At 41.0% G+C, this 15,639-nt stretch overlaps 1 protein-coding gene across 4 annotated transcripts in view; it reads right to left on the bottom strand.

Moving 5' to 3' along the window:
- The window catches only part of ELP4 (elongator acetyltransferase complex subunit 4), a 276,336-nt gene that overhangs the window by 423 nt on the left and 260,274 nt on the right, over nt 1–15,639 (bottom strand). For 2 of the 4 annotated variants that reach the window (XM_063671022.1, XM_063671021.1), the window contains exon 10: nt 1,463–1,834. The exons of the other annotated variants lie outside the window; for them this stretch is intronic. In XM_063671022.1, the coding sequence (XP_063527092.1) occupies nt 1,730–1,834 (105 nt within the window). In that variant the 3' untranslated portion in view covers nt 1,463–1,729. Of the gene's footprint in view, nt 1–1,462; nt 1,835–15,639 lie in introns of those variants that run through there. 4 annotated transcript variants of the gene reach the window in all.

Consider the following 15,639-nt stretch of genomic DNA (forward strand, 5'->3'; position numbering starts at 1 on the left):
AAGAAAAAAAATTAATTTTGCTTTGGCTAGCATACTTCAGAATACAATATTATGCTCTGTTGATCAGCATTTAGTCTTGCATATAAAATTCCTGCTAAAACAATTCTTCAGACTGAATTCCAGTATAATCACCTCCTGTTCCTACTGGATTTTACAAATGGCTGTAATGCCATCACAGAAACTGTACCAGGAATCTTAGTGGAACATTTTCAGTGTCCAAACCAAAATGTATTAAGATCTTTTCTCATTAGGTAGAAGTGAACACATGTAAACACATAAATAACAGCAACGTTGGAAATATCGCATAAATAATGGCAGATGTCTTTTTTCTTTTTGTCTTTTTTTATTTTGCCAGAGCTCCAACATGCGATTTTTAAGGTCAAATGTAGCTTTTCAGCAATTATAGATTCCCATGAATACTTGTTTGTCTTTGTCTATTAGTTGACCTGACGATTCTTTTTCAAGGTTATACTTTCTCTAGGAACTTAAAATTTTCACAGAAATATTGACAACATAAAAAAATGATACCAACCGGAGGGTCAATTTTTTCATATGTTCAGGTAAGTCAGCCATAGCATCTATTACGGGTCTTGGTAAGTTTGTTTCTATGCATAATGTTGGGTCATGTTTTCAAAAGTATAGTGTTGCTTTGAACACCCTCCCAACCCCTGCCCATCCCAACAGTTTTTCTGCAGATACAGGCTGATTTAAACTGACCCCAGCAACTGACCACAATTACAGAAGTTACTGTAATTAGGGAGAAACATCCATATTTCAAAATAACATTTTTCTGTTTTCAAAAGAATATTAAATTCATTTAACTCTCCGTGCTCCCAGCTCGCAAAATTTATTTCATAAAAATCCAAACTTAAAGGAACATATCTGTTGTGTGAGACACAAAGTGGTGTGGGAGGCTAAAGATAAGGCAGCATAGGGCTCCCCACTGATGACTACACACAGCCTTCTAGAGGAGAACTGACCTGGAGACAACCTAGCTGAAACCCTTCATTTGGAAAACTCTCTTCAATATGGGGGGGGAGAAAACAGATGAAAAAGGGGAGAACCATATTTTTTTAGTCAAAATATTGTGGTCCACAAGCATATGCTCCAGTTAGTTTCTTTCTTGAATAAAGGCTTTTTATTGTCATGTAAACACAAGCTGTGTGCACATGATCAAAATATTTTAAAACTAAAAATAATTTATGAAAAAATATTCTTCCTTGATTTCAACCTGCCTGTACTTATTTTTAATACAAATATATCTAGGATAAAAGATACTATTATACAAATGCATGATCAATGAAGATGTCAGAAAGGTCAAGGGGGTCAAGAAAAGCTGTAACAGTCATATAGTAATATCCATACAGAACTATTCCTTAGTATCTATGGGACCCAGCCTGTCACTTATTAAGCAATTAAATGTCTATTTCTTGAATGATAAAAAAGCACAAATAAAGACATATTTGTTTCTTTGTTTTAAGCAATTCTTTCATTTCTTTATGCTCTAGTTTGTTCCAGGAAAGATTTCAGGCAGAAACAAAGGCATGAAAGGCTCAGGAATCGGCCAGACACACTGGCTCATTCCTGTAATCCCAGCACTTTGGGAAGCTGAGGCAGGCGGATCACGAGGTCAGGAGATGGAGACCATCCTGGCCATCATGGTGAAATCCCATCTCTACTAAAAATACAAAAATTAGCTGGGTGTGGTGGTGCGTGCCTGTAATCCCAGCTACCAGGGAGGCTGAGGCAGGAGAATTGCTTGAACCAGGGAGTCGGAGGATGCAGTGAACCGAGATCGTGCCGCAGCACTCCAGTCTGGCAACAGAGCAAGACTCTGTCAAAAAAAAAAAAAAAAGGCTCAGGAATCCAAAAGGCAGGTATGGTTCTAAAGTTTGGGGTTACAAATGTCTGTGTAGGGTTAATTCTATCAGTGTCCATGTGAGGAAGCAGGAGGGAAATAAACCTTTCATTATATGTCTGACTTTTAATGTTTAAGATCTTGTAGTTATTGCAAATGAGCAAAAGAAAAATGACCAGGATATATACATAATCTGAAGGTTATCTGAAAAAAAAAATTACCATAAAGAAACGTGTATGTATATACTTTTGGTTGGGACCTGACAAATGATGTCAGATGGTGATTAGGCTGTTTGGTAAATCAAGTGGAGTCAACAAATATTTAGAATCCACTTGAAGCAAGGGATTCTGAAAGGTTATGTCAATAGAGTACCTTCCACATTCATTTCCTTACAATACAGTAACATGAATAAGGCAAGCACACAGGTAACCCTCACAGGGAACACTCCAAGTTATGTATACAAGAAAGGCAGACACAAACCAGAAATCACAGTTGGGGAAGGAAAACATGAAAAAGCTTTATGGGGTTGGGATCTGGGCTGGGTCTGAAGTAATGAACTGGATTCTGACATGAAGAATGGAGATTTGCTTAACAGGAGAACCAATATATCTTTATGATTACACGATGCATTTAGTTAATGGGTCATACTGCTCTGATAATCTAAATGAGAAAACTTGCGTGCTTTATTTAGAACAAGCATAATACAGTTTATTTCAGGAGCCTACCTATTTGCTTGTGGACTGGCTCAGCATTTCTCGGCCTCTGCTTTTCTAGGCAATGAATGTGAGCCAGTTGGCCGAAAGCCCTTCAGAGCAAAAGTAGCTAAATGTGACATGTGACATGCTTGGAAATCTTTCAGGTTGAATGGCTTTGAAGTAAAGTCAAATATCATTCGTGTGAGACTTCTGAGCATAAAAATTTAGGGGTAATATGATTAACTGTTTTTAACCAAATGCTACACTGTAAAGCTAGTTGTATATTCATGCCCTTTGAAAAAGCCCAAGGATGGCTCTTGGAAATATGTGAATCTATGTGTGATTTTGCCTGCTTTTGTTGATTATTACTTGAATGAGCTTACTATGCAATCTAAATTCTCAAGCAGTGGGTTTTGTTTTCTTTCTTTCTGAGCCTCCCCCTGTGCGCCACGTCAGTGCGATGTGAAACAGCGAGGAAGAACGAGAGATCAGGTTCCAGGCTTGCCAGGTGTGTCAGGGATTTTTCCTTTGAGGCTTCCAAAGCATTTACACACTTGACATGTAAATGTTCAGATGCTGCTGTATCCCAGATCTGTCTTCTGAAAAAAAATGCTGCAAGATACTCTGCATAGCATGGTGACCTCCTTTAGACTTAAAACTACAGGGCTGTAGGGTATATAAACCTTTAGACATTGAGGTTTCACTGAGTAATGGTTTAAAGAAAAATCAGACTACAAAAAAATCATACTATTCTCAACCTTGAAAACCAAATCAAGGTATTCATATTTCTCATTTTATACCTGGGGTTCTGAAGCAAGAGCCAAAACCAAAACCATATCTTACTTCTTGAGTTGAAATTTTTCCACTTGATTTTGTTTTCTCAGATTCTGGGAGGAAGAGACTGTGTGATGCAGGAGATGGATAGCTGGCTGGCCGGCTGCCTACTTTTTCCATTAATGCCTTGTCTAAAACAATGATTTCTGTGTAGGCAAACGGATCTGGGAAAGGTGTGACAACTTCCACAGTTCCTGCACAGGCCAGGGTGATTTGCTGTAATCCCACTGGATCAGTGCTGCAAGAAGGGAAACAGTGAGGCTAGCAAAACACTCTGGCAGATTATGGAGACTCCTGCCAAAAGGCACCCTTAGGCCCATGGGAAGCCCAGGGTCATAATAAGGCAGCAGCAGCAGAAGTGATTTGCTCTGAGGCTCCAAGAGGTACCGAGGAGAGCTGGACTTTGACATTCTTTCCCCTCTACTTGCCTCTCCGTCTCTTTGTTGGGCTTAGCCACTGTCTATATTTTGTTCCTTCTGAGTCAGCGGCTAAACTGATCCTATAGACACATAAGATTGGAATTCCTGGCTCAACAGTTCCCTTCCTAATTCCTTTTCTCCCAGCCTGCCAGGCCTGTGCTCAGCGCTCACAGTTCCCAGACAGAAGGGGCAAGATAATGAATCTAGATTACACCTGGATTTGAGACAAATTGCAGGTAAATACTCATTAAAACAAGTTTAATCAGTTTATATTTTTCACATTTTGCCAAGACCAAACCATCAGGCACTGTTTGTTTTCTGAAAACAACTGATGTAGTATACTTTAACCCTTAGCAGATGACTAAAGATTTATTTTAAACCTTTTAAAAATTTCTGACATTTCCCGAAAAGTCACAATTTGTATTGCTCAGGATCACAGAAATAAACATTAATATTTCAGAATACTCCTAATAGATTTTTTCGTTTTTCTTTAAAACATTGCCAATTTAAATGAAAACTTGCCAGGCATGGGGTAGCTCACACCTGTAATCCCCACACTCTGGGAGGCCAAAGTGGGAGCCTGGGAGTTCAAGACCAGCCTGGACAATAAAATACAGTGAGACCTCATCTCTACAAAAAAACCTTTAAAACTTTAGTAACTGTCTCAAAAAACAAACAAACAAACAAAAACAAAAAACAACAACTTATAAATACCTTAGAACACACAGGTTCTACATTGGTCCCTTAACAGAGGTAGCCAGGACTTGTGGGCACTGGACACAGAGGCAGAGAGTGACAGTTTGATACCTGCCTCCGTCATTCACTCTCCATGTGACCTCAGAAAAGTCAATTCAGCTGGCTAACCCTCAGTGTCCTGATCTATCATGGGGGAATGATTCTTCCCTCATAAGACGCTTGTCAGAATAAAATGAGATGTATAAGTGTTTTGTGAACTATCAAGTTCTACACTAATTTATCTCTTCTTGCTTCAAAAATGGATCTGAGGTGGTTCATAAAAGTACATAGGGTATAACAAGATAAAAACAAGTGAGTTTATTAGGTGAAGGAAATCAATCTACAAATATAATGAACAAATATAAACAATAGCAACAGCACATCAGACTTAGCCACCAAGTCTCAGTCTGCCTGGAATCTGAGTACTTAGTATAACTACTCTCTACTGCGGCTCCTTACAGACATATAAAGGAAAATGCAACTGCAGTCCCTGCATCTGAGATTTTAAAAGTCTAAATATTTTCCCTCATACTGAGTAAGGCAGGAGTGAAAATGGGGTATGTAAGATGCCTGGCTTCTGGGCCAGTGTATATATGCATGGCCGTATTAAGGAGGCAATTTAGGGTCCATTTTATTTTTAAAACCTGTATTTTGCACATGTCTTCACTGCTGGCAAAATAACTAATAAAGGAAATGTCAGAAGATGAAGCTTTCCCACTCGAGTTTTAAAAGCATATCCCCCCTTTATATAATGGGGAGGAAACAAACGCTCAAAAGGCACGCCATCCTATTCCAAACTGCAGGCTTTCAGCTGTGATGCACTCACTGCAGGATGATATACTCATCTCTGCAACCACAGTCTGTATTCTGAACTGCTCCAAGTGGTAGGGAATGAATTAGAGTACAGGCTAAGTAGCTATAATACAGAGACACTCCTACCCTCTTCCAAAAATGGCTTTTAAAAGGTAGTTTATTCCTTTCCCATTTTACAGTCCAGAAGGAAGCAATTCAGAGTGGGAAGGACTGGTCTGCCATTCTCAACAAGGGGTTCCACTTCTGGCTGCAAGGCTGATGCTCTTGCTGGCTCTTAGCTTGTGAGAAGAAAGAGGCCAAGAAGGCAAGACCTGAAAGTTGGACACATCACTTCCACTCATGCCCAGAACAAAGACATGGCCACATCTAGCTGCAAGGGAGGCTGGGAAATGTCTAAAAGTATGTAAAAATGTTTAACAAATTTATTACTATGGAAGGAGGAGTAAATGGATATTGGGAGACAACTAGTGGCATGTCAATTTCCAGAAGGGCCACAGCAAAATGATCACCATCCAGAAGCATTCACTCAGTATGTGAACTATAGCTGACTGCAGGGGCCCCATTCATGGTTTCTGACCAAGAAATGCATACCTGATGACCCCACTAGTCCAGAGGGTGGGAATAAAAGCAATGTGTTCAGAGTCTCCCCTGCTCTATGGATAAACAGAGAATTTCTTCTTCCTTTGTGGAAAGACAGATTTCCTTTCAGGGTCACAAGGAGGAGGATGGAGGGGAGGAGACAGACTATGTTCACCATCATAGTATTGCTATGATATCTTCACAAGATTTCAGAGTGTTGTTTCAGCTTGCAAAAAAAAAAAATCAATGTTATATGCTATTATATAATCATTATATTTTATATTGTTATATTTGTATTACTCCCTAATTATTACATTATTACAATGTAATATTATATTGTAATTATTCTACATCTGGTTAGGATTTGCAATGTGGAGGATGCATCTGCTGAATTTTGCATTATTGTCATATATGAATAGGCCAGTGGAAACAATGCCAGAACCAAATATTTGCTCTTTTTGCATTGGCAAGTATACATTTGGTAGCAGCTGAATATTTCTGGAGCAAATTCTGCTAAACATGATTAGGTTTTAGGTTTAAGTTTTTGTTTAAGGCCCAATTCATGCCCAGGGTTTAAGATTAAAATGATTAATCTTAATTGAATTTTATTGAATGTCATAATCATACTATATCCTTTAAATGGAAAAATATTCATTGGGTTTTTCCTGACTGATCTGAAAATTAGACAAAATTCCAGCGCTGGAACACTGCATATTGGCTGTCCATTGAAAAATGCTCAGGTGTGCAATTACTTTGGCCGTCAATTATAACTGACAGTATTGTCTTGCCTCCAAATTCACCTCTCTGAAAGCAGATTGAGAAGAACTCACTTGTCTAAACAAAAGCGTGATTTGTGAAAAGGCATGTGTCTGTGGCAAAGATTGCCAGTTTACTCCCAAAATCTATTCTCCTTTTCAGAGAGTACAAGAATTTCTAAATATTAGTGAGGCGCATGGCCTTCCAGAACAGAGGTCACAGTTCCTAGCTTCCCTTGCCAATAGAAGAGGCTGAGTGACTAAGTTATGGTCATTTCATCTTGAGCAGAAGTGCTATGGTTAACTTTAGGGTGAGCTCCTTAAAGAGGAGGTACCATCTAGTTATCCTTTCCCTTAAAATTGCTATTAGATCTTGGCAAGAGAGCCCCTGCCCTAGGTCCTGATCCACACCTCCTTTGACCATGCTCCATCCTACGGGGTGAGGAATTACAGGGCTAAAGGAGATGTGCTTCTAGATCCCATACTCTTTTTTTTTTTTTTTTTTGTGAGATAGGGTCTCACTCTTTTGCTCAGGCTGATGTACACTGGCGCAATCACAGCTCACTGCAGCCCTCCCCTCTCAGGCTGAAGCCACCCTCCCACCTTCTCCTCCCAAACAGCTGGGACCGCAGATGCATGCCACCAAGTCCAAATGATTTTTTTTTTAATTTTTGATTTTTATTTATTTATTTTTTTGAGACGGAGTCTCACTCTGTCATCCAGGCTGGAGTACAATGGTGCGGTCTCAGCTCACTACAACCTCCACCTCCCGGGTTCAAGCAGTTCTCCTGCCTCAGTCTCCCAAGTAGCTGGGACTACAGGCATGGGCTACCACACCCAACTAATTTTTGTATTTTTAGTAGAGACAGGATTTTGCCATCTTGGCCAGGCTGGTCTCGAACTTCTGACCTCATGATCCGCCCACCTCAGCCTCCCAAAGTGCTGGGATTACAGGCGTGAATCATTGCACCCAGCCTTTAAGCTTTTTTGTAGAGATGGGGACACACTATGTTGTCCAGGCTGGTCTCGAACTCCTGGGCTCAAGCAATCTGCCTGCCTTGGCTTCCCAAAGTGCTGAGATTACAGGCGTCAGTTACCACGTCCAGCCTGCCCTTCTTTATAAAACATGCTCTGGGTACTCATAACCTCAGAATTCCCTGTCCAAATGACTACAAAGCCTGCACAGTTCTCTCCCCCAGGTTCATTCCCCAAGGGTCAACTGTGTTGTCTGTCTGTATAACATGGGGCCCAAGGAGTAGCCAGGAGATGGCCATTTGTCGGGGGTACAGTTTGGATGTGCAAGCTGGGCATCCACAAACATGTGTGAATGTGCCCTTGTGTGTGGTTAAGGGGGCAGTGGTGGGAAGAGAAAGGAGACATGCTGTAGGCCAATTCTCCCTGTGTTTCATGTTCTGGAGTGGAGCCCTGATCCTAAGTTTAAACTTGGCTTTTCAGGGAGGTATTGTGTGAAGGAAGGAAGATTGAACATATTTAATAGTTGGTTGGCTTAATAACTTAAAGTATTTAGGCATATAATAATTATGTGATCCTTTATTTGCATTCTTGCTATAGGCTCTTTGAATGTTAGGGATGAATCTAACTTCCCTCTTCCCACTTGCTGAAATGTGGACTTCAGGGTAGGTGCTAACACAGCCATCCTGGACCAGAAAATGGAAGCTATTTGCTGAGGAGGGCATAGCAAAAAGATAGAATGGGTACAGGCTCTCTCGACACCATCTGGCCACCAGAAGAGTACTGGGTCATCTAACTGGGCTTTATGTGAGAGATACATGAACTTCTACATTACTTAAGCCACTTTGTTTTTGGATCTCTGCAATAACAGCAGAGATACAGTTTGGTACCTGACAAGTGAAGCACTGAAGTTCTACCACCTACCTAAATGTATGTTGGCTTAGTGGCTTGAAGATAGGCAGTGAGGTCAAGTATTGCAAAGTAGAAAGCTGGTGAGCCTTGTTATGCTTGTGATAGCTTGGAGGGCAAATTTCCTTCCTCCTAATCAGAGGCTCTATGTGGAACATTAGAGAAATTCAGAACACTAGTGTGTTGGTAGCTTCTTGCCACTTTAAGCAAATTCATTTATAAAAGACAGATGAACTCAGGCTAGAGTTACAGAATCTGCAAGAAGAGATGGAAGGGACTACCTGCAGCCCACAAGCTAAACTGACTAACAATTTGGCAATTGGGGCCCCATGGGGTTGAAAATACCCAACTGTTTCTACACCTGCACTCCAGGACAGACAACCTTTGCAGATGTCTGTGCCCCTAAGCCTTCGTTAAATACCTCTGTTAAGTGGCTGGTCAGAAAATGGGAGCCACCTCAGAGAAAAAAGATTAAGGGTATTGCCTTCCCACTCAAGTCTATTATTTTAGATGGCTTCAAGGCAGCTACTGATAAGACGAAAGAGTGAGATAAGGGTAGAGAGGCCAGAATGTAAGTCTTTTTAAAACATTTATTTTGAGACAGAGTCTCGCTTTGTTGCCCATGCTGGAGTGCAGTGGCCCAATCATGGCTCACTGCAGCCTCAACTTCCTTGGCTCAAGCAATCCTCCCAAAGCCTCCAAGTAGCTGGGACTACAGGCACAAGCTACGAGGTCTGGCTAATTTTTGCACTTTTTGTAAAGATAGGGTTTTGCCATGTTGCCCAGGCTGGCTTGAATTCCTGGGCTCAGCAATCCTCTGGCCTCAGCCTCCTGAACAGCTGGGATTACAGGTGTGAGCCACCATGCCCCACCTAAGACTGAAGTCTTACAATGTAACAGTCATGATGAACAAGGGGAATGGGTGCTCAGCATCCATCAGGAAGTATCTTGTCTTCTGGTGTGTCTTCTTACACATCAGGGGCTATGAAGGTGTGCATTAGGTTTATCCAATTAGATGCATTTGTACTAGATTAAAAAAATGGAACAGAAACAAGAGTTGTCTCACTGCTGCTTTAACTACCGCAACTGGCAAGCACAGCTGTGGAGACCATTTATTTTTGTGTGTTGGGATTCCACTGACTAGTCAACTGCTTCATGGGAGTTGAGAGACAGTTGTGGAAGTTGAGGCCAAACCTCTGCTTCTGTGTCCAGTTGCTTGCTTCATGGGGGTCAAGAAGAAGTTGCGGTGGTGGCAGTGGGATTTACTAACCCCAAGAGTGCAGCCCCATACATGTGTGCCTTCAATTAATACCTCCAGTGGTGGTCTCCCAATTCTTTACCTTGGTACCTGTGCCTGACTATGGTACAAGTAGTTGCTTCCCTTGTGGCCAGTTTGATGGCAATATCCTTCAGCCCTTCCAATTATTTCACTAATTCCCTATTTTCGTCTATAAACTTTCCCTCTGCATAATATAACTAGGTGGTATCTGTTTCTTGCAACTGAATCCTAGAACTATGTAAGACAAGTTCTTTGGCTGTGATTACTTGCATGTGGAACCAAAGGGAAGCAAATAGACTGCAAATCTTCTAAGTCCTGAGGAAACTGTATTGCCAAAGAAAACACAAGCCTGGTCAAATGCCTATAATTATTCAGCCTCTACAGTAATCCTAGGCCCCCAAAACTGATCTATCGATAACTGAGTTGTGAAAACTGTGGAGCCCCCAAAGGGCATACTCTCCAATGGTGACCTTCTGTAGCCAGGGCTGATAACGGACAAGGAAAAACTTCCTAGAGGGATACGCAGGATGATGGACAAAGGAGTTTCTTCCAGAGAGAAGTGGGTGCTACAAACTGGGCTAAAGTCTTTGATTGCCAAGGCAGATAATTTTTGCAGTTTCTAGCCAGTAGGATTCCTCACTCATGCCTGGACAGGGAGTAAGTGAATTATGGCAGAGATTGATAATTTTTTTTCCCAATATCTACTCTCCCATTTTACTTTAGTAGCAGAACCCTTGAATATAAAACAATTCTGAATAAAAACTTCATTTTCAAACTTCCCTTGCTGTTAGTTGTGGACCATGTGTTCACGTCTGAAATAATGGGAAAAGAGCAGAAGTGAGGTTGCAACTTCAGTGTATTCCAATGGAATTTGAACTTGGGCAGTCTGGCTTTAGTTTACACTCTGTGTGCCAGAACTTTTCTAAGCACTAGAGACAAAACAGTGTGAACAAGACAGGCAAGACACCTGCTTTCAGAGAACTCCAAAGATTAGGAGGGACAATGCATAGATACTTAGATGACTCGAGGAGAGACTGACAACACATAGGAGGGCAAACAAAAAAAAGAAGATAATTTAGGCCGGGCGCATTGGCTCACGCCTGTAATTCCAGCACTTTGAGAGGTCGAGGCAGGCCTAAGGCCAGGAGTTTGAGACCAGACTGGCCAACATGGTGAAACACAGTCTCTACCAAAAACGCAAAAACTAGCTGGGCATCATGGTGCATGCCTGTAATCCCTGCTACTCAGGAGACTGAAGCATGAGAATCGGAGAACCGCTTGAACCCAGGATGTGGAGGTTGCAGTGAGCTGAGATCCCGCCACTGTACACCAGCCTGGGTGACAGAGCAAGACTTAGTCTAAAAAAAAAAAAAAAAAAAGAAAGAAAGAAAATAATTCAGGTGGTGAGAGGTGCTTTTAAAGAAACAAAACATGGTGATATGATGCTGGCTGGGAGTATGACTTCAGTAGGCGAACGCCTTTCTGGAGAGTATCTTTGAGCTAAGACCTAAATTTTTTTTTTTAGAGAGGGAGTCTCGCTCTGTCGCCCAGGCTGGAGTGCAGTGGCACAATCTTGGCTCACTGCAACCTCCGCCTCCTGGGTTCACGCCATGCTCCTGCCTCAGCCTCCTGAGAAGCTGGGACTACAGGCGCCCGCCGCCACCACGCCCGGCTAAATTTTTATATCTTTAGTAGAGACAGGGTTTCCCTGCGTTAGCCAGGATGGTCTCAATCTCCTGACCTTGTGATGTGCCCACCTTGGCCTCCCAAAGTGCTGGGATTACACGCTTGAGCCACCGCGCCCGGCCACTAAGACCTAAATTTTGAGAAGGGATTCATAAGACCTAGAGAAAGAAGTCCCAGGCAAAGGGAATAAAATGGAAAAACCCTGAGGTGGGAATAAGTTTGGCATGCTTGAAAGGCAGAGAAAAAATCAGCTTTTCTGGAGCAGTCAATGAGCAGGGGAGTGGCTATGAGAAGTTTGGTGTGGTACGCAGTGGTCGGATCTTGTAGAGTTTCTAAAGTGCAGTAAGTGACTTGGATTTAATTCTTAAGGGCAAGGGGTAGCAAGGAAGTGATGTGAGCTTATTTCTATGAATACCAGGGCCATCTTACCCACATCCTTACAAAGTCATGCGTGGACATTTGCAATAATAGAAAAAAAAAATTGTTGCAAACATGCATATTCTACAAGAGACAGAATTTCCCCAAAGGTGGTATATAAATGGCTATTAGATCCTGCTTTCTTCTGATTCTGAAGAAACATTCTAGGTACTAAGTGACTCCCATCTCACCCTCACCCTCCTTCTGTGGGGAGTGGTGGTTCTTAATCTCGTGCCTGCCCAATAGAAGATTCCAGGTACAGGAGTTGAGACTTGTGTGAAATGTCCATGAAGGAGAAACTCTAGCAGTTTCTACTGTTGTGGGGATGGTTTGCTGAGTTTAATTCTTTTAAAATGTGACTTGGAATCTTTTGGCTACACAGCAATAAATACACCACCATCTTTCAATCCCAATGTTCCTTTGTTTCAGACATTTAAGAATTCTCCTCCCTTATTTTATGCATTGAGAAAGAACAAACTAGATTATTCCCGGAAAGCTTAAAATGGTCCTTCCTTCCTTCCTTCCTTCAGTCCTTCCCTCCCCCCCTCCCTCCTTCCTTCCTTTTTTTTTTTTTTGACAGGGTCTCACTCTGTCCTGCCTCAGCCTCCTGAGTACTGAGACTACAGGCATGTGCTAACACACCTATTTTTTGTAGAGATGGGCGTCTTACTATGTTGCCCAGGCTGGTCTCAAACTCCTGGGCTCAAGTAATCCTCTTGCCTTGGCCTCCCAAAGTGTTGAGATTACAGATGTGAGCCACTATGCTTGGCCTGGTTTTACTTTTTATGCAAACTGAAAGCAGTATCTTTTACCTTTAGTTTCTCCTATTTTGTTTTTTTGTAAATTTTATTCCCATTAATGCTCCAACATGAGTAGAACTGAAAAAAGAAATCATTTAGGTAACAGTTGAAATAACACAGCTTGATTTGTTAAACTGTACTTGGATAGTAAAAACACTGTGAAAGATGCCTTCTCCCTGACCAGCCCCCTCTCCTCCAGCAGCATCACGTCTGGGATAAAGGAATGGGATGGATAAGTCACACATGGTCACTATTCCTGTGATCCTCCGATTGTGCAACAGTGCCTAAATCGGTTACTTGATATCTCCCCAACTGACTCCCTTCTACTCATCTTTCCTTAACTGTGTAGCTGGGTTTCTCACTGGCAACCTTTTTGCTGGTCTCCAACTGCTGCTTAACCCACGGCTCTGGAACACACAATACAGGCAGGAGCATATAAGCTCCAGAGTGTGTAGAATTTGAATGAAGCTTTAGCAAGGCCAAGCTGAGAGATGCTTCAGATCTAGTGCCTGCTGCTGCTATTGCTGTAACTAGAAGGGAACTGGGGTCTTTCTTTGGATAGACTAGTATTTTAACAGGTTCTTCAAGCCTGCCTTGCCTAGGAAGTCCCTTTCCTACCCAAGATAAGTGAGGAGACATTTAAGGAGCAATATTTTGAGTACTACCCCTCAGGTGGCTTAAGAATACTAAGATATTTTAGGAATATACAATGTTTTTAGATCTGAATGTTAAGTTTGAAAAACTCTTTCAGAAACATATTCAAACTACTAATTATATGAGAATTCCTTTTTATCCTCGTTTTTCTTTAAAAGTATATTATATGGAAACTACTCTAGAAGTGGCAAAAGGTAACAATATCTTTGTTTGTCTACTAGAATTCAAACTAATGTTTGCTTCTTACTATAATCTGAAAGCTCCTACTTAGTAACTGTTAGCAGATAAATGTGTGTGCACATTTGAGGTTGATCCAGAGATTTTAAGAACTGCAGCAGATCCACTATCCAATTTAAGGATTGGCAGAGGTCTGACTGATACACAGCTTATGGAATAGAGAAATTCTAAGATGTGAAAAGTCAGGAATCAGAGAATTTTGAAATCAGACAATTCACCAGATTGCTAAGTTACCATGTTAATGTCAGACCCCTAAATATTAATAACTTTCAAATTTGGCAGCTTTCGATGAACACTCCTCTTGGAAATGTGGCAATCATATATATTTGTGTCTAACACATACATGAACGTGTTGATTTCCTTTTGGCTGTACACAAATGAGTCCTCACAGCATAATAGCCAATGTGTTTGCTTGCATAATGCCCCACAGTGTATGCAGAACATTACTCTACAAAGCCCTGAGATGGGGTATGAAGTGCTCGGTGGAAATGGCAATGTAAAACATCCTGGCAGCATTAAATCTCCCAACTACTCTCTAGTTACTTTGAGACCCCCACATTTAAGGGTCTGCTAGTTCCTCGGTATGAAGAAAGAATTTTTAATGGGGCCAAATGTAGGTGTTTACAAGGGGGAATTGTTGTTTTTTATTAGGAGCTGCCTTATGTTCAATAGTTGTATTTACTTTGTCAAGCTAGCCAGAATTAGAAAATCCCCATTGCTAGGCAGCCTAGAGAGTCTGCGAAGTATTTCTGGGCATTCAGAACCGAAGCATGTGCTGCCCAAAGGCAGGTTTCATTACAGTGTGTTATTTAGTCCTCTTTCGTCCCTCCCTACCCCCACACCCCCAGATAGGGCTGCTTCTATAACAGGAAATCTTGGTTACTTTATGCTGAAACATATTTACATGACTGAAACACGACAATTAACACATTTGTAAAGCTTGAGGGATAGGCACACTTTAATGGTTTTTTGAAGCAGGCTGATTTCCTGGAGCTTTTAATCTTATTTTATTTTGTTCTGCATGCATGAACAAGTTCTTCTTTACTATAGGTATTTGACAAAGTCTACCTGGTATGAATGTGAATACAAAGAAAATAACATGAAAATTAATTTTATGTTTTATCTTTGCCAAATTGTTCCTAACTTCTTTCACCAGTTCAATGTATATTGAGGACTATAATATTATTTTTGTCATGTTGTATTAGCTTTTATACAAAGGCATTTAGGTAGTATCTTTTTGGTTTGAGAAAATGAAATGAGGCTTTCTCTCTACCGAGTGTATAAAAGCTTTTCATAATGAATGAAAAGTGTCAATTACAGCAGTGATTTTTCTCACTCTTCATGGACAGATAGAGGTGCACTCTCCTAGGTAGTGTATATTTCACTTGCTTCAAATTTAAATTAACACCCAGGTGATATTAATTAGTATTATTTGATAAATGCTGTTGTGTGTGTTTTGCCTATTTATATATTTAAGTGTAAGTATATAGCATAACAATATTGTCATGAATACTTTAATATCTTTTAATTATGTTGATTAATTGCTAATTAATAGCTTTGGTAAAATTTAGAAAAAAAAAATCTTAAGTATCAGAGCCCTCTGAAATGAAAACTCCCATTTTCCTTTTGATTTCTGAAAGCATGCTAACCCTCAAAACCCCCACTCCAACTCTCACTTAAAAGTTTATGGCAAATTTACAAATTACACTGGCTTCACAGAGTCGCTTGATACATCTATTTCCCCCTTCCACAAACCTCCCTCCTCACCAATTTGAAAAGGAGTTCGGTGAACAGACTGGGCAAAGCGAGAGCCCTCTTTCTACGTGCCTTAGGGTGGTGATGGGGCAGCCAAAGACCAAGTGCTTCAGCTGAGGGATACAGATTAGAGATGAGGACCTAACTCCAAAGAGTAACTCTTTGCTGAAGTGACTTCACAGAGGGAAGTAAGCAGTAATTTAGCTCAGCCTTAGATAGAAAGCTTCTCTATGAATAATGGG

The sequence above is a fragment of the Pongo pygmaeus genome, chromosome 9 (genome assembly GCF_028885625.2).
Source record: "Pongo pygmaeus isolate AG05252 chromosome 9, NHGRI_mPonPyg2-v2.0_pri, whole genome shotgun sequence".
NCBI classification, from domain to species: Eukaryota; Metazoa; Chordata; class Mammalia; order Primates; family Hominidae; genus Pongo; species Pongo pygmaeus.